We start from the raw sequence: 19,337 nt of genomic DNA on the forward strand, positions 1-19,337 counted from the left end.
TTCGTCAGGAAAACCTTCAAGGAGATATTGGCAGCAGGAAAGAAATGGGCTCCGAAGTGGCGCAAAGCTATCCTGCCTCCTCTGCGGATGGGAGGCTTCTTGAGGAAGGTGGCCGCAGGAGGTAGGAGAGGAAGAGGAAGAGAAGCTGCAGTTGTCACTGCTGCTGTGGCCACCCTTTCCTTCGGAGCCGCGCGAGGCTCCAAAGCAGCACAAAGATCTCCCCGCTTCCTCTGCGGCGGGAAGGCTCCTTGAGGAAGGCGGCCACAGGAGGAGTAGATGAAAGCCAGAGACAGGGGCCGATAGGGCGGGCGAGCGTGCAGTGGGCAGCGGTGTGAGGCCAGGGGCGTGAGGGGGCTAGAGGTGGGTGAGGGGGACTCCAGCGCCTGAACATGGTCGCCCTTCCCTCAGAGGCGGGGAGAGCTTTGTGCTGCTTCAGAGCCCGGCGCGGCTCCGAAGGAAGCGGTGGCGGTAGCGGCTTGTCCTCTGAGCAGGGGGCGGCTCCTAAGCTGGCTCCACGTTCAGGCCGGCTCTACCCCCCACCCCACGGAATCCCGGCAGGGGCGGCAATCAAATGGGAAATCCCAGCTCTGACAGTCACAAGGAAATCCCTGTGGCAGTCAGAGAGCGCACACGCAGTAAGAGAGCGGGCTCAGGTTCGTAAGACGGAAATGGTTCTTAAGACGGGGCAAACAAATCGTAAATCCCGGGTTCGTATCACGAAAAGTTCGTGTGATGAGGCGTTCGTAAGACAAGGTATCACTGTACAGGAAATAGTATAAGGGCAGACTGGATGGACCATGAGGTCTTTTTCTGCCATCAGTCTTCTATGTTTCTATGTTTCCTGCTGTTGCTACAAGTTTTAACCTTGTTTTTATCTGTTATTACTTTTAAAAGAAGCATCATATTAACTTTCATTTTTGCTTGGACTAAGAGAATTTGCCATAGATGAGACCAGTGTGCTTGTACTGCCAACACTTCTTAACAATTAACTTTACAGGAAACAACATTGTTTTTTCTGTACACACAGACACAAATTGCGGGAAATCCTTACTGGAAGTTTTAGGAATTCAGCATCTACAGGCTGATGAAATGGCCAAGAAAAGTTGTGCCTCCACATCGCTTTCATGACCGTTCTCTGCAAATATAGAAGCTGATTGGTTAAGCAGCCTGTTCCTTCGGCATTGATGTAATTTGGGGGAGGAGGATTGACAATTGTCACGTGCTGTGGATTTGAAGCAGCCATCTTTATTCCTGATGACTTTCTGGGGTCAAATAGGCCGGGTGCCTCCAATTCTTTCAGACAATCTGTAAAGAAAAAGATTTTCAAAAGATCAGTTGATTCATTGCTCTCTATCTCACGGATTTATTGATTAGGCCACACAACAAGGATAGATAACATTTATCTATGATCCATTGTTGTCTTTTTTGATTCAGAGAACACAGTAAATCCTAATAAGTTTTGGTTTTTACCTAATATATAGAGTGAATGTAATGGTATTTTAAAATAATGTTTAGCATAATGTTTGTATCAAGCCAATTGGCTTATTCAACAGACAATAGGATTTAATGGGATATGTGAATTTAGCCATTGATATTGAAATGCTACTAAAACCTGCTTACCGGACAAACTTAAACTGAAGGTATATTACTAAGGATGCCTTGTTAACCTTAAGGAAGCCAGGAAAAAAACCACACTCCGTATTATATCTTTGCATACAACGTGCTTAGAATATTATTGTAGCAGATGACCAGGCTGATCCTGCGGGAGGGATCAAATATATCATCAGGCAGGAGTCCCATCATGCCCACAAGAGATCTACTGTAAGTCTCTTTGAATTCCATTTTGAATCCCTTCTATCCTTAACTACCGTCCATTTCCGTTGACCATTAGTAGTTCAGATTCTTGTACAGAGCTTACGCTTGAAATAAATCTTTATGCTTATTTGAACTGAATCTCCTGATTTCCCTGGAGGTTGACATTTATTAATGGATGAATAATCTCTTAAACAAAGAGCAAGCATCTTGTTGGATATGCAAAAACTCCAGGATATGAAGGCTTCTGAGCAGCTAAAGAGAAAATTACCTACTGGACAGGAAATACTTTGTATGGATCTAAATTACTTTTATTTTAATACTTCAGGGGTTACACCACGAGCTATTTTCTATGGTATGGAATACATAGTTTATGTAGGCATCCTTGCTAATTTGAAATAGATTTGTCATTCTTCTGAGTCTCCCAACTGCCCTCTCAACTGCCATAGAATTTTCTATGCTAGGAAGACCGATCAAACTACTTATCTGCTCTACCTGGAGAAATCTCTCTGCCATCCTGCTAAAATTCATGATATCATCCGTGTTGCAAAAGATATTTGTTATTATTTCCTGTGCTAACATTAAATGCAGATATTCTTCTAAAAATGTTTTGATATTTGGTTCTTTGTTTTAAAGTGTTCAAAAGTGTATCTTCACATTGGGGGAAATGGGCATTGAAGTGTCAGATATTGTTGTACACAGGTGGCAAAATAATCCAGAATTTCCACATACATATACATAGCCATTGATCTTGCAGGAACTAATTAAGAAATGGTCCTTGGACTTGTTTGAAGTACATGTATATATAAATGTAATCAATAATATGTTTTGCAGATTATTATGGATAAATTAGATGCTGTATTTGGGGATCTTTCAGAAAGCAATCACAAGCACTATTGCCAATATTATGAGTTCCGGTTTTAAAGGGATCGTTTTAGAAATAATTTGTTCAAGACAGTTTTTAATTTTTATCCAAAACTTTTTCACCCTGGGGCATGTCCACCATAGGTGGTAGTAAGTTCCTAGACCTTCTTTGCATTTCTAACATTTTTTTGGGGGGGGATTTTGGAAACATTCTAGCTAATCAGGCCAAGGGAAGATGCCATTGGTAAAACATTTTGTATAAATTTTCCTTGTATGATGTTGATGTTAATTTACAATTAATATTCCAAATTTTTCCCCATTAATTTAAGTTTATTGGATAGCTACAGTTTTGCGCCCATGCAATCATGGAACCTTTTACCTCTTCATCTAGCATATCATATTCTAAAAAGAAGTTTTATAGTTTGGAAATTAATTTTTCATCAGTACCGGTAAGTATCCTATCCAGGTTACTGGTTTTCTGGAATCCATATTTTGTTTTGTCCTCATTAAATTTTGATTGGACCTGCAGATAATGCCACCAGTCAAGATTAATTTCTTTTTCTTCTAGTTTTTGTTTCAACATCAGCTCATCGTGTTTGTCCAGTAGATGTTCGTATGTTACTATTTTATTAATATCTAAGAGGTTTGTCTAAATTACTGCTTCTGTTGCTGATAACCATTTGGACACTCTCATATAGTGATGTTTCCTTATTTTTATTAATATTGCTTCTTCATTGCTTATTTGACCCCTGTGACAATCATTAAGTGTTGTACCACATGATTCTTGACAAATGTATATTTTATTTTATGTACGCTGAGAGCATATGCACCAAGACAAATTCCTTGTGTGTCCAATCACACTTGGCCAATAAAATTCTATTCTATTCTATTCTATTTTATCCATCTGTCTAACAAAATTTTCCTTATATAGTAAACCAGTAAACATATTTAATACTCCTTCCTCCTCCTATTTTTCCCTACAACACTAATCCTTTGAGGTGAGAGAGAGGAGGACTGATCCAAAGTCACTCAGCTGGCTTTCATAGCTAAAGCAGAACTAGAACTCAGAGTCTCTAGCTTTCTTGCCTGGTGCTTTAACCACTAGACCTAACTGGTCATGCAAAAAAAGAGAAGCTAGAGTCATTCAGTAGCGAATTGAGTATACCTCACAACCTCATGAGGATGTCCTGACAGAAACAGAATTCTTCCACTCTCATTTGCCACCATCACCTGCATTTATGATATGCTGTCTTTGATGAAGCAGCATTTAAAGCCTCAAAATTGCTAATTATTGAATTCCATGGAAATCTATTCCCATTGGAAAAGTACCCAAATTATCAGCTATTGCCACACTTAATGATAGTAGATGTCATGGGATATGTAAAAAAAAAATACCTGAAGGAATCCTAAATCTTTTCATGTTTCTTTTTAATGGATGACCTTGAATTCTAGTGTAGTGAGAGAAGAACATTTTCTCACTAATTCCCTTTCCAGTGGCACTTACTATGTTACCTATCTCTATTATGTTTCCTTCACTTTTTAAAATAGAAATGCTGCCTTTCTTTTTCTATATCTTCTCCAGCAATAGTAATATTTTTGAAGTTAAACCAGAAATATACCCAGTTGTGTATATATATATATATATATATTTCACCATATATGTTATTTTTGTGGTACCCTGTAATTTTGATAACTTCCCTTCTCTTTATTTTTACAATCAAAACCAAAAGCCTCTTTTTTACCACAAAAATGTGAGACCATTGCCAAGCCTACATTCCCCACCCCACTCAGATTCATGAATGTAGATTCTAAATAAGTATTTCAAGCAGATTAGTTTATTATCATAGGTTCTCTTTGCTTATAAATGGAAAAAGCCTAATATATCCATACGTATTTTATACAATCATAAAATCAACAAAATACAATGATTTTACAAATATGAATCCCTTCCTAAGACAGAAATAAAAAATAAATACCACTGAAAAGATACTGCACAGTACACCAAAGTAGTAAAACTAATATGAATTTCATACCTGGATTTTTAAAAATATTATTATTTCAGTTTTTATAATACAGTCATAATTTTATAGAAGTAATATTTGTGTAAAGTTACTTTTAGTCCAGAAAAGACACATACACTGAAAATATTTAATGGCTAAGATATATTTTATTCTGGCTGCATACTTTCTTTTATCATAACTTTCTTTTATCAAGAGGATGGTGATGGCCAAGATAGACAGTGCTCCACCTTGAAAAGGGTGGTTTCCACGGTCATTTACTGATGTTGGTTTAATCAAGGCAAGTATTCATTCCCAATTCTTTTATGGATGGTTAGCAATGTTTGCATTTTGAACTCCCATATGGGGGCATACATTACCATTAGAAGACATTATTTCAGTCAAAATATAATGAGGTTTAAATATTTATAGAAGACATGTCCTTGGTGAATTACCAAAGTTTGCTGAACTAGTGTTTATCTTTTTCCATGCACATTTAAGTTAAATTTACAGTATATGTCAAAACCCTAATGCTGCATATTTTCTTAGAAGTCCCACTCAATTAAATGGCAGCTATTTACAAATAAGCATCTTACAATTGCAACCCTACAAATGTGAACAATTTTCTTCTGTGTTATCATAACACTTATGTAGTGATCTTGGTTTGCTAAACTATGATTAGGGCAACACATAACTTCTCTTCTATTTTCCTGGGAAGGTTTAAGGCAGGTTTTATTGTTGCTGCTAAATTCCTTTGACCTGGCCAGATTCAGGATATCCAGAAACTACCCATACTACTGCTTAAACTCAGATTACAAACTGTTTTTAAAGGAAAACTAGGTTTTTCTTTGCTATATGTTCCTGGTAAATTGAAAAACTATCATGCCAGAAGATTATTTTTGTGGATTCAAACCTTACAAAAATCTTTCCTGGATTACATAATTTTATTGTTCTAACTTTACTGCAATAATGGTTGCTATAACAACATTTACATTTACTACAGTTATACTACCAACTGTTCAGGGACTTCCAGCAGTTAGCAACAAACTCAAACAAATAACATGGGTAATAATGTAACAAGCATAAAAAAACAACCTGCAAGAATTATACTGCTTACTTTTTTGTTCTTCAATGGCAGTTCTTGGAATATCATGAAAACATGGCCACTACTTTAAAAGACACGGCAAACATTTATCTGACCACTCAGTTCACAGAACAGAAATGTAGGAAACATATCAGGCTTAAGCAAGTGGATAATTAAAAGGATGTATCCTTTTTATCTCTGGCAGGCCTTTCATATTTCCAATGCTGTATGAAAGTCCATTACAAAGTCAGCAAATGAAATTTCTATAATAGCAATTGTGTTTGCAAGATACACTTAATAAGCAAATAACTAAGCATATTTTATTAGTATTCTGGATGAATCTGACTTATGCAATTAATTTATGGTTCAGCGTATTATAGTATGCAAAAGCAAAAAGATCCTGAATACCTATTTTTAACTCTGGATAAGCCAATTCATGTGAATGGAATTTTTTTCTTCTGGGTCAATGCACACTCTTAAATGTATGTATTTCATGGAGCACTTAAAAATACAGGAATAGCATCATTAATAAAGTTAATGAAAAAAGTGACTAAATTTGTAATGTATTGAACAGCAAGTTCTCCAATCAGAGAATAAATACAGCTACTTGTTATGCAAGTACATTATATAATATTTAGTTCCCACTCATTGTTCAAAACACACATAGGCTTAGTTCAAACAGGGCATTAAGCCATGGTTTGTTTAATCCATGGCTGAATTGAAGACAATATAGTTTAGTTAATGTGGTAACCCAGTTGTGGATACTTAATGGATATCTAAAAAGCAAATGTAGAACACAGAATATTAAGACAAATGATTAAAATGAACTTGTGCATCTTACCTTATTTTGCCAAGACTCTATAAAAATTCTTTTGAACTGTGAACCTAAATGAAAAACTAAGCTTAACTGAGCAGTAGCTTTTTTTTTTTTGGTTAACTTGCAAGTCCAGATGGCTCTAACAATGACTGAATTTATATCATTTGCCTGGAACATAAATTGTTTCAGCTGAGGATACTAATTGTGCAAACTGCTTCTAATTGTCACTAAGATGAGTAAGTTTTTTAAAAAAGCAACTCTGTTCCTTCTCTCAAATATCTACTAAACAACAGAGGTGATCTGGTCTTATTTACTTTAGTTAAATATATTTTTACTTTCTTACTACTTTATTAGGTTCTTTAGCCAGAGGCATTTCAAAACATACCTTGCACTTGTATTGTTTCTTAGATTATTTGTAAAATTAAATCAGTTGGGTGAGTTTATGCAACATAGTTGGCTAAAGTGTAGTTAGCCAGTTATGGTCTATTTTAAATTTGAATTTATTTCAAGGTCATGCTTTGATGAATACATACTAATGATGTTATGGGTTTGTTTGTTTTTTGAAAGAGCACAAATGCTAAAAATAAGACATGGGAATGTTCAGTTTAGTTCTCATGTCACACAATTGCAATATCAGTATCCCAGATAAGGTGTGACTGTTGTAATGTGGGTCAGTAGCATTAGTGTTCTGCAAGGGGTGAAGCAAGATTGGGGTTATTTAGGCCAGTAGGTGGCAGCAGAGGGAAGATTCCCTGTATTCATGACAAAAAGAAAGTCCTACCTAAGGCTAAAAAAAGAGACTTGTAACTGCTCAAGCAAAGATTGTGGTTAATTTATCATTGGTACGGATCTTAGTGGATAGGGAATTACCGGCCCCTTTTTTCCCTGATGACGAAATCTGAATTAAATAATTCTATTTTTCTCAAAATATTTGGGTATATTTGTTGGTCTGGGAAGTCAAATTTGGAAGAAAAAATTGTCTTTTGTGCTCAGCTGTTTGCTTTATTGGATTTAGCTGGGTGATTTCTTTGGAAGTACAGTAATAATAAATCCCTTTTAGCAATAAAAAGTATGAAGGGGGTATTCCTATCTTCAAGGGGTCCTTGAGTCTTTAAGTACTATTATTCTCCCTGAGTCCCTAGGGGATTGGGCGGCATAGAAATGTAATTAAACAAAATAAATTTACTTAATGTAATTAAATATTAGATGGGCCCTCACTAGTTCCTAGAAAATAGTAACAAAACCTACATTCTATTTGAGAGAGAGAGAGAGAGAGAAAAAAAAAGCTTATTTTAGTTCTCCCACCCAATATCAATGTAGAATATTTTTCATTTTTATTAGTCTTTTTTTAAACATTAAGGAATACTACACATTTAATAAATAAACAAACAAAACACCAGTTGGTTCAAAAGCTGACCTCTGCTCCCCCCCAAAACCAGCACTGACTCCACTACAAATGTTTGCACCTTGCTCTAATAACTGAGCTCCAGGAGATGTCCTTATGAGGAAGTTCTCCTAAGTATCTTCCTGCTGTTATTTCCTTTAAAAAAAATAACACTACAGTGCTACGAGAGGGGGGGGATTACAGTAGAAGTGCCAGCATTACATTTCAGAGGCCTTGCAAAAAAGGATATTTTGTATGGTGAGACAGGAGCACTATGATGCTGATAGAATAGAATAGAATAGAATAGAATAGAATAGAATTTTTATTGGCCAAGTGTGATTGGACACATAAGGAATTTGTCTTGGTGCATATGCTCTCAGCGTACATAAAATAAAATATACATATAAAATATGAAGATGGGGCTACTACCTGTCTAAAAATCCTACACAGGGCACAAAAGTCTTATAAAATATTTGACTAGGCATCCTTAAATTAGGGATTTGTGATATTTGTTGAACTCTTTGGGATGGAAGTTGGTGTTGAATAACGTCCGAAGGCCGCTGTTGGTCACCCAAGAAGCTGAAGCATGGAGCCTTAGGCAAACTTTAATAGTAGCTGTCTTCTTAGTTTCCAAGTGTATCCTTTTTGTGACTGAGACAAATTGTAGCAAATGTTTTATTTTCTTATTATAGGTAGTCCTTGACTTGTAATTATTCATTTAATGACCATTCAAAGTTACAAAAGCATTGAAAAAAGTTACTAATTACTGCTTTTCACATTTAAACTGGAGAACCGGTAGAGAAAAAATTGAGTAGTTTGGAGAACCGGCAAATACCACCTCTGGCTAGCCCCAGAGTGGGGTGGGAATGGAGATTTTGTACTATCCTTCCCCTGTCACGCCCACCAAGCCATGCCCACAGGACCAGTAGTAAAAAAAAAAATGGATTTCACCCCTGCCGTAGTCATAATTTGGACGCTTGGCAACAGGTTCCTATCTATGAAGAAGACAGCATCCTGGGGTCATGTGATAACTTTTTACAATCTTCTGACAAGCAAAGTCAAAGGGAAAGCCAGGTTAGTAACTGTACTAATTTAACAACTGCAGTGATTCACTAATAACTTAAAATGGGGAAAAACTCACTTAACGACTGTCTTGCTTAACAACATAAATTTTGGGTTTAATTGTGGTCCTACATCGAGCACTACATGTTCCAACTTTCCAGAATTCCTTGAATTATTCTGTTTGTATAATTTGTGTTGGGTGTTTTAATCTTCTGATTACCCCATTTCAACAGAAGCCTCCCTATTTACATCTGAAATCGTTTTTGCCAATTGAATTATCTGCACAATTACAAAGAAAGAAAAATTTGGCTCATATCTATACAATTAGTTGTAAACTGCCTTTCAATTTAGTCATTTTCTGCACCAAGCCTGCCAATTTAAAACCCTTTCACTGGTTCTTAGGAACACAATGCTGTGCTTTAGTGTGTTTCTGGAGAAAGCATTTCCTAATGGTAAGGCCACACTCGGAATACTGCATTCAGCTTTGGTCGCCAGGATGCAAAAGGGATATTGAGACTCTAGAAAAAGTGCAGACAAGAGCAACAAATATGATTAGGTCACTGGAGGCTAAAACATATGAAGAACGGTTGCAGAAACTGGGCATGGCTTGTTTAATGAAAAGAAGGACCAGGGGAGACATAATAGTAGTATTCCAGTATCTCAGGGGTTACCACAAAGAAGAAGGAGTCAACCTATTCTCCAAAGAACATGAGGGTAGAGCAAGAAGCAATGGGTGGAAACTAAACAAGGAGAGAAGCAACTTAGAACTAAGGAGAAATTTCCTGACAGTCAGAAGAGTTAATGGGTGGAACAGCTTGCCTCCAAGAGTTGTGAATGCCCCAACACTGGGAGGTTTTAAGCAGATGTTGGATGACCATCTGTCTGACGTAGTGTAGGGTTTCCTGCCTAAGCAGAGGGGTGGGCTAGAAGACCTCCAAAGTCCCTTCCAACTCTGTTGTTGTTGTTGTTGTTGTTGTTGTTGTTGTTCTTCTTCTTCTTCTTCTTCTTCTTCTTCTTCTTCTTCTTATTATTATTATTATTATTATTATTAGTAGTAGTAGTGGTAGTAGTAGTGGTAGTGGTAGTATTAATCCTAGATTAATAGAGATTTTATTTTTCTTTTGCAATTTTATTGTTATAGTTGTATTGGCAACATATTAGGAAGACCTTTAATTAGTGTGCTTTCATTATTTTTATAGTAGAAATAGTTTTGCCTCTTAAAAGCCTGCCAATTCATTTTTAAAATATCGGATAACTATTCATCCCCAATTTTCCTTAATCATTGTTTTCTTTCTTCCCATAAAAACATCGCTCATGTTATATGAGAGTAATATATTTCATATATTTCTTAGTTGCCCTTTGAGATTTTAGTCTTTTCCCTTCTGTTCTTAATGTGTGGATTATTATTTGCTTTGAACATGCTATTTCCTGTTTCGACGTTGGGTGTCACTTATCCCCAGTTATATGAAATTTGCAAACGTTTAAATTCTAATTACCTCTGCAATGCTACTTCCACCTTTCCACCAGTAGATGTCAGCTCATCACTGGATTTGATTTATTCTGAAGCTCATTAATATGAATGAATCAGTGGTGGTGCACAGCTCCAAATTGATTTGTAGCACAGCACTTCTTGATTTTTATTAATGTAGCTGAACATTTTTTTCAAGGTTGTAGAATTGCTAAAAAAGCTGTCCCTGCTATAAAATAAATGCATTCTTAAAGTAGAGACAGTTTTTTCTTTAAATGTATTCAAAAGAAACCTGATATAATGTTGAATTACATTAGTAAACAACAGAATTGTGATGGGACTAGTCCAAAGCACTTTTGAGTCATTGTCATAGCATATGTGACCCTATGAATCAGCTAGTTCACCATAAATAACAGAAATATAAAAGAAATGAGCAGTGACTATTCTATAATTTTAAAACTATAGTTAACCATATAAATGGCAACTCATAAATTGTATGAATTGAATTCATAATTGAGAGCTAGTTTGGTGCAGTGATTAAGGCCTCAGTCTAGAAAATGGGAAATTGTGAATTCTAGTCCTGCCTTAGGTGTGAAGCCGGCTGGGTGACTTTGGGCCAGTTATTCTCTCAGCCCCATAGAGCAGAGGTCTTCAAATTTGGCAACATTAAGACTTGTGGACTTCAACTCCCAGAATTCTTCACCCAGCTATGCTGGCTGAAGAATTCTGGGAGTTGAAGTCCACAACTCTTAAAGTTGCCAGGTTTGGGGACCCCTGCTATAGAGGAAGCAATGGCAAACCACTTCTGAAAACCTTGCAAGAAAACTCCAGAGACTTCCCAGGGAGCCTCTGAGAATTAGAGATGATTGATTGATTCAAAGAAAATAACAATTGGTGGTCCCCTCCCCCCAAAAAAATCAGGCGTCATTTATAACATGCAGTGTAAGGATTGCAGCAGCCAGAGATGGGTTCCTACCGGTTCGGACTGGTTCTATAGAACTGTTAATAACCTGGTGGCCTGAATCACTGGAACTGGCAGTGACCCAGGTCTGCCACACCCCTGAGCCGATTTACTCAGCGGTGCCATAGGCGCCACCATCTTGTTTTTGATTCTGCACATGTGCAGAAACTTTATTTTTAGTACTGTGCATGTGGGCATGCCCCGTACACAGTGTGTCCCTGAGTGAACTGGCAGTAGCAGAATCCGGAACCCACCCCTGGTGGCAGCGATTAGGTAACACAGATAGAAGATTAGCAGAGCAGATCCATGAAGAGGTGACTGCCGTAGATCGCAGCTTTTGCTTAATCCTGTGAAATATGCTCCTCTAAATTTGCTTTCTTTTCTACAGGTGGCGAAACATTCACATCTAATATTGATGGAAGGCAGTGAAGGGCTACCAAAATTTTTACTACCACACTGTGGGTGTGGCTTATGCAGGACGCCCTGCACTTTCTTTCAATATCTTTCAGTGCAAATTGGGTGCTCTGGGGTGGAGCTCCATTTTTGCTACCCCACTGTATTCCCGCCCATCCAGGCAGTAGCCCACTCTGGTGGAATGTCATCTTGAGGCTCTGAAACACTTTGGATATTATACAAGTAGTCCTCAAACTACGGCCATAACTGAGCCCACAATTTATGTTGTTCAGTGAGAAATTTGTTAATTGGGTTTTGCCCCATTTTACAATTTTTCTGGCCACCATTTATTTATTTATTAGATTTGTATGCCACCCCTCTCCGTAGACTCGGGGCAGCAATAATGAAACAATGTACAACAAATCTAATATTTAAAAGTAACTAAAAACCCCTTATTTAAAAAGCAAGACATACACGCAAACATACCATGCATAAACTATATAGGCCTGGGGGAGATGTCTCAATTTCCCCATGCCTTATGGCAGAGGTGAGTTGTAAGGAGTTTACAAAAGGCAAGAAGGGTGGGGGCAATCCTAATCTCTGGGGGGAGTTGGTTCTAGAGGGTCAGGGCCACCACAGAGAAGGCTCTTCCCCTGGGTCGACGGGACCCGGAGAAGGCCAACTCTGTGGGACCTAACTGGTCACTGGGATTCATGCGGCAGAAGGCAGTCCCGGAGATATTCTGGTCCGATGCAATGAAGGGCTTTATAGGTCATAACCAACACTTTGAATTGTGACCGGAAACTGATCGGCAACCAGTGCAGACTACGGAGAGTTGGTGTTACATGGGCATACCTAGGGAAGCCCATAAATGCTCTCGCAGCTGCATTCTGCACGATCTGAAGTTTCCGAACACTCTTCAAAGGTAGCCCCATGTAGAGAGCATTACAGTAGTCGAACCTCAAGGTGATGAGGGCATGAATGACTGTGAGCAGTGACTCCCGGTCCAGATAGGGCCATTGTTAAGTGAATCACTGCAGCTCGTAAATTAGTGACAGTCATTAAGTGAATCCAATTTCCCTGTTGACTTTGCTTGTCAGAAGTTTGCAAAAAGTGATCACATGACTCTGGGACACGGCAGCCATCATAAATGTGAGTCAGTGACCAAACATAGTATTTATGTATGAGCCGGGTAATCCTTGTTTACCAAGGTTGTGCACACACAGAAACGTTTAGATTGAGATTAGTTGTGAATAACTACTCAGCCACACACAGATATACTAACTTGAATTAAAGATTACTTTGAGAAATTGCATATTCAGATAAGCAGTCTAAAGTCATGCACATAATAGTCAGAATAACAATCCAAATATTACCAAGTCTTTCTTACCAGCTGTCTTTGTCATAATCAGTAAACAAAGATATCAAGCCTAACCACATTTTAGCTATAACACATGACCACAATACAGAGCATTCAGAGAATTGCAGAGCAAATTAACAGTGAATATCCATTAACAGTGGGTAGCCAGAGAAAGAGAAACAGAGAATGACTCCGAGAAATAAGTTATCAACTCTAGCGCCCTCTTCTGGCAGTCTCCAACAGCTGTAGCTAATATATAGCCAACCCAACAGTTGTGGGCTGAGTCCTAACACATATACATATTAATCATGTGACTATGGGGATGCTACAACAGTTGTAATTTTGAAAAACGGCCGTCACTTTTTTCAGCGATGTAACTTTGAATGAACTGTTGTAAGTTGACGACTATCTGTACTCACATGGGTAGTACTAGCTTTTATTTTATTTTATTTTTTAAAATGGAACAGCAGACAATTCTAATTTAGATCCAGTGGTACTCCTACTAAGAATGCCTCTACTTACGAACTTTTCTAGATAAGAACTGGGTGTTCAAGATTTTTTTTGCCTCTTCTCAAGAACTATTTTCCACTTACAAACCCAAGCCTACGAAACTGTAACCGGAAAAGGCAGCGAGAAGCCTCCATGAGGCCTCTCTAGGAATCTCCTGGGAGGAAACAGGGCCAGAAAAGGCAGAGAGAAGTCTCCATGGGGCCTCTCTAGGAGTCTCCTGGGAGGAAACAGGGTCTCCACCCTCCCTGTGGTTTCGCCAATCGCACACATTATTTGCTTTTACATTGATTCCTGTGGGAAAATTGCTTCTTCTTACAAACTTTTCTAGTTAAGAACCTGGTCATGGAACAAATTAAATTTGTAAGTAGAGGTACCACTATATTCTTGTGGGAATATACTGAAGCTGCAGTATTCCCTTAAGCTAATACGGATGGCTTGTAAAAAGTAAGAATGCTGCGAACTTGCTGAATCTGATATGAAATTGGGTTGAGGACAATATCTGCACTTTTCTGCCTGTTCAAAATGGTGGACTGCTCAGAACTAGGTGCCCAAAGCGGTGGAGATATGAAACTGATTACTATGAATAAAAAATTGAGATGTGTGTCAGTCTGAAATCCTGGTTAATGAGAATGTAGAAAAATGAGGTGGGTATAGCATCAAAGTTAAAACCCAAAAAACCTTGAGGTTTGCACAATGTGGGAACTCAGTTTCAATATAGCTCTGATGGTATTGAATAGGTACCTAAAAATTAAAAAAAAACCAAATCCTGTAAAATCCATGTTCTTGTCTTTTAACAGAACAGTGGCATCTTCAATATGGTGCCTTAGTACAAATTTTCTACTGAATGAAGCTGATTTATGTTTCACATTTCTAAACTGCCTATCTTCCTCAAAGAAGGAGGCATGAGCAGTTTTTACAACGCAAAACATACTGATTATATAGAAATTTGATAGATAAGAGCAAATAATATACACATAAATGTTGCAGAGGAGAAAAGCTTTGGTAGCCCAAAAGCTGCATTACAGTGTTCCCTCGATTTTCGCGGGGAATGCGTTCCGAGACCGCCCACGAAAGTCGAAGTTCCGCAAAGTAGAGATGCGGAAGTAAATACACTATTTTTGGCTATGAACAGTATCACAAGCCTTCCCTTAACACTTTGAACCCCTAAACTGCAATTTCTCATTCCCTTAGCAACCATTTAGATCATTACTCACCATGTTTATTTATTAAAGTTTATTTAAAAAAATATTTATTAAAGGCAGACGAAAGTTTGGCGATGACATATGACGTCATCGGGTGGGAAAAACCATGGTATAAGGAAAAAAACAGCAAAGTATTTTTTAATTAATATTTTTGAAAAACCATGGTATAGCCCTTTCACGAAGTTCGAACCCGCGAAAATCGAGGGACCACTGTACTTCAGTGCAAAGTGGGACTCGCTTGTCACTTGTTCTTATATGCCTGCCCCTCTCACCATAGTGAACAAAAATTAAACGGAAACCACAACATAAAAACTTAAAAAGCACATAATGCAATTCCCTCACAATGGAATTTTTTAAAAGAAACCTTGAGAAGGTTCTACTTAAAGAGAAATACTATCCAGTTAGGCATCAGCTAAGATAAAATGAAAAAGACCTATATTTGAGACGATGGCAAAAAATGAATAATAGCCTATTTGCATAGTGAAAAAATATATTATATTCATGCTATTACTTTTGATACTGCTAATCGTGGCACGGTTGAATTCTTTTGCCCAGAATCATCTTTCATTTTGCAAAATATTGACTTACCCCTAAGAAGTAGTAGCAGTAATGGTAGCAGAAGCACCATGAGATGTTCAATGGCTGAAGAGATCTCCGAAAGAAAACCCCACTGTGTAGGAGCTCTTGGATATCTAGTGAAATCCTTGATGGGAGAATATTTTGTTTTCAGAATAGTTCCAGGGATGAACCTTCACCTTGATGTCTCCCTCCGAGACTGTCTCCCTGTTGTGCTATTTTTCCCCCTCTTCATTTCAGGGCCTTTCTGAACCCAAACAACCATTTAAAGGACACATTGCTGGAGATAACAATTTTTTTCCCCACTCTGAGGAACAAAGTTGTATCATTCTTTTGCACCCTTCCCATATGTTTCCATTGGTGATTGCTTTCTGTTTGTCAGTACCTGGTGCCAGACACCCATTGCCAGGATATTCTAAGTATAAATACCAAGAGATGAGGTGAAGATTTGAATGGAAGTATGCAGCGGTTGTCTCCATGCTTAATGTGTTTATCTCGTACCTTCAGAATTTGATTGGTTTAGGGTGAGCCAGGTTTTTGGTGAGCCACAACACAGATAGGGAATGGTGTGTTGCTAGAAGGTGGTATGGTTAACAAACCCTCTTTGCAAATTTTGTTTAGTGCTAAGAAGTGTTTGTTCTTTGCCAAGCTGTCCACACTCATTGGCTGGGGTCACCCAATATGCTAAGCTCAAATGGTGTTGGTTTCCTTTTGGTGCAGGCTATCGTATGAACCAGAGGTGAGTTCCTCTTACCTGCCTACCACCGTGCTGCATGCGCATAACAATGTTTCTCCCATCGCAATGTTTCATCCCCTTGTGCAATTTTGCTTTTGCGCATGCGCAGAGGGACGATTTTCCTTCTGCGCATGCTCAAAGAGCAAAATATCACCGATATTTTACATACAACTCCATCATGATCCTCTTACCCTTCACCCGAACAACTATCCCACAAACTTATAAAATAACATTATGAATGATTGATAAAAGGATGAACAAATTCAAAATGACAAAATTTAAACTCTAACTCAAATATATCAACTCAAAACCTTCATTTATACTGATAGTAAAGAACTTAAAAGTTGACGACACTATTTACGACATCTGATAAATTTATAGATATGAATTTTTCTCTTCTTTCTTCTTTCTTTTCTTTTTAATTTTTCCTCTTCTCTTTCCTTTCCCTTTTTCCTTCCTTCTCTTTCTCTTTCTTTAGATTTATTTCCTTTTATATATGTATGCATGTATTTTGATTTATAACTGTATACTCTAAATTCGTATACGTTTGTACCAATATTCACATAGTCCTTTTGCTTTATGTATCACCAAAAATCTCTCGCGTACGTCCCAATGCACAATTTTGCTTCTGCGCATGTGCAGAGGGACAATTATCCTTCTGCACATGCTCAGGGAGCAAAAAAACCCAACAAAAATTAGGAAAAAAAGATGTTGGTGTGCACAGACCAGGAAAGACAGCACTGAGGTCATCACACACAAATTGCGCAATCGACGGTCCATTGCCGTACTACCGTACTGGACATCACCAATAGGCACCCATCTCTGGTATGGACCCAGGCACTAGTATTGGCAAAATCTGTGTTATAGCTAAATGGGATGGGTGATCCATCCTATTATGATTTATTTAACAAACCATAATCAAGTAATATGTGTGAAGGGAGAACCAATGGTTGACTTTACGTATAGCAACGAAAATCAGGCTGATTATATATCAAGGCAGGGCTGGGATTTTCCATTTAGAGGATTTTTCTTGTTTTTATTATTTTCTTCCACTACACGAAGCCTAATTTTATGCAACAGTTTTCATGTTTTGCCGTCTCTAGGGATGAAAAATTACAATACCCCATATTGTATATTTATGGATAATATTGCCATTTATGGACAGTGCAAGGAAGAGACTGAGCTAGCCCACGCAATTTATTTCCATATTCGTGCTGATTTCAGTTGGGATGCCGGGCAAAGATAAAGAGCACTTCTGTTTAACAAAAAATACTTCTGGTGGTTTTTATGTACAGTACTGTTGTTTATTAGTCTTGTTTGCCTACATCGGGTCAAGCTGCAAGAGATTGAACAAATGCAGAGCGTAGTTTCCTGCTTATTAGGGAATTAAGTTAAGCAGGATTGGATTTGCTGTGGTTAATAGCTGGGATCGCTTACTTAACACTGGTGTTTTGAATGTCCAATTTTCACTTTTAATTAAAACAAATGAAGGCAGGCATCACATTTTTCAAGTCTATTACTGAGATAACACATTAACAAACAATTACATTTTTGGATAAACACAGCGTTCTTTTTTCTACTGTGTCCAAGGGTTGGGGAAGACATTGTGTTTGATTTGCTTGCTTTTGCCTTAGAACATCTTTCTTCTTCTTCTTACAATTCCAGCTTTCAGAGTGTGCTGGTTTTTCAGTCTTTTATACAAAATAGCAATTTTGTGGCTAGGTGCTCAGGTTGCAAACTAAACATGCAAGCCACAGGTACTCCTCAAATTACAATTGTTTGTTTAGATACCATTTCAAGTTAAAGTGGCACTGAAAAATTGGCTTGCAATCGATCCTCACACTTATGACCATCATAGCATCCCCATGATCAGGTGGTCAAAATTTGGGCACTGGGCAACCATCATGTATTTGACAATAGCACTGTCTCAAGGTCATTTGATCGCTTACTGGGACTTTCCCAGCTGTCTTGTCAAGCAAAGTGAATGAGGGAAAATAGTTTTACACGAAGACGGGCTGAAATTCAATTTCCCACCCCCTACCAGTTCTGTGGGCGTGGCTTGGTGGGCATGGCAAGGGAAGGATACTGCAAAATCTCCATTCCATTCCCACTCCAGGGGAAGGATACTGCAAAATCTCCATTCCCGCCCCATTCTGGGGCCAGCCAGAGGCGGTATTTGCCAGTTCTCCAAACTATTCAAAATTTCTGCTACCGATTCTCCAGAACCTGTCAGAACCTGCTGGATTTCACCTCTGCTTGAAGACCATGTGATTCGTTTAAAAACCGGAGTGATTCACTTAACAACCACAGCAAAAAAAAAAAGGACCTAAGTGGACACTACTCACTTAATAGCTTCACTTAGCAATGGAAGTCCTAACTGTGGCTGTAACCTGAGGACTACCTATATTTTTAGGTAGAATTGAACTCCTAAGGCCATTTTTAGCTGAAGAATTGCATCCACCACCAGATTCAGGGGGAATACACCTCCTAGGAGCCAAAGGGAGGTTTTTAAAAAAATACAGAGGCAAATTTTACTCATTCAGAATAAAGCTGAGCCACATAGATAAAGGAAGAAGGGTCTCTCTCCTACCAGTTTTAATGACACATTCGAAAACTTGGGGGATAAGCCATATCCATCAGATCCCATTAGACGTGGTCAGAGGTTAGCAAAACTATGAGCAATTGCTATCTCAAGACCCAAAACAGCAGCAGCATCAAAACAGCTTCTCCTGCCTTATGTAGTTGTTGGGTTATTTCCCCAGGACCAGGAAGGCTGATAGTCAAACCACATCAGAAGCACATTTACAGATCCCTCCAGTGTAGTATTTTTTTCTTAGCTAGTGAATAGGGTTATTTTTAAAACTGTAGAAGCACCTTGGGCTATATACAGACTTTTCTCTTGATGATGACATGCCGGTAGATGATTGAACCCAACTTTAGCATGCCTGTTCCTGTAACGTCTTCAAAAACGGATATATTCGGGGCAAGTGTTCTAGGTCAACATGCCAAGAACAACTTGTGGCTCTTCAATAAGACAATAGTTACCATTGAAAGCATATGCCAAGAATTTTCCCTCCTCTGTCTAATTTTTTCTATCTTCACTTAAGTACT

At 38.2% G+C, this 19,337-nt stretch overlaps 1 protein-coding gene across 4 annotated transcripts in view; it reads right to left on the reverse strand.

Moving 5' to 3' along the window:
* Positions 1-15,588, reverse strand: part of BRDT (bromodomain testis associated) — a 73,741-nt gene extending 58,153 nt beyond the window's left edge. For 2 of the 4 annotated variants that reach the window (XM_070746576.1, XM_070746575.1), the window contains exons 1-2: positions 6,599-6,705; positions 1,052-1,305 (exon numbers count right to left, since the gene is read on the reverse strand). In XM_070746576.1, the coding sequence (XP_070602677.1) occupies positions 1,052-1,243 (192 nt within the window). In that variant the 5' untranslated portion in view covers positions 1,244-1,305; positions 6,599-6,705. Of the gene's footprint in view, positions 1-1,051; positions 1,306-6,598; positions 6,706-15,502 lie in introns of those variants that run through there. The other 2 variants (XM_070746577.1, XM_070746574.1) reach the window with 2 other exon arrangements.
* Positions 15,589-19,337: the final 3,749 nt, after the last annotated feature.

This window comes from Erythrolamprus reginae, chromosome 3, assembly GCF_031021105.1.
Source record: "Erythrolamprus reginae isolate rEryReg1 chromosome 3, rEryReg1.hap1, whole genome shotgun sequence".
NCBI lineage: Eukaryota > Metazoa > Chordata > Lepidosauria > Squamata > Dipsadidae > Erythrolamprus > Erythrolamprus reginae.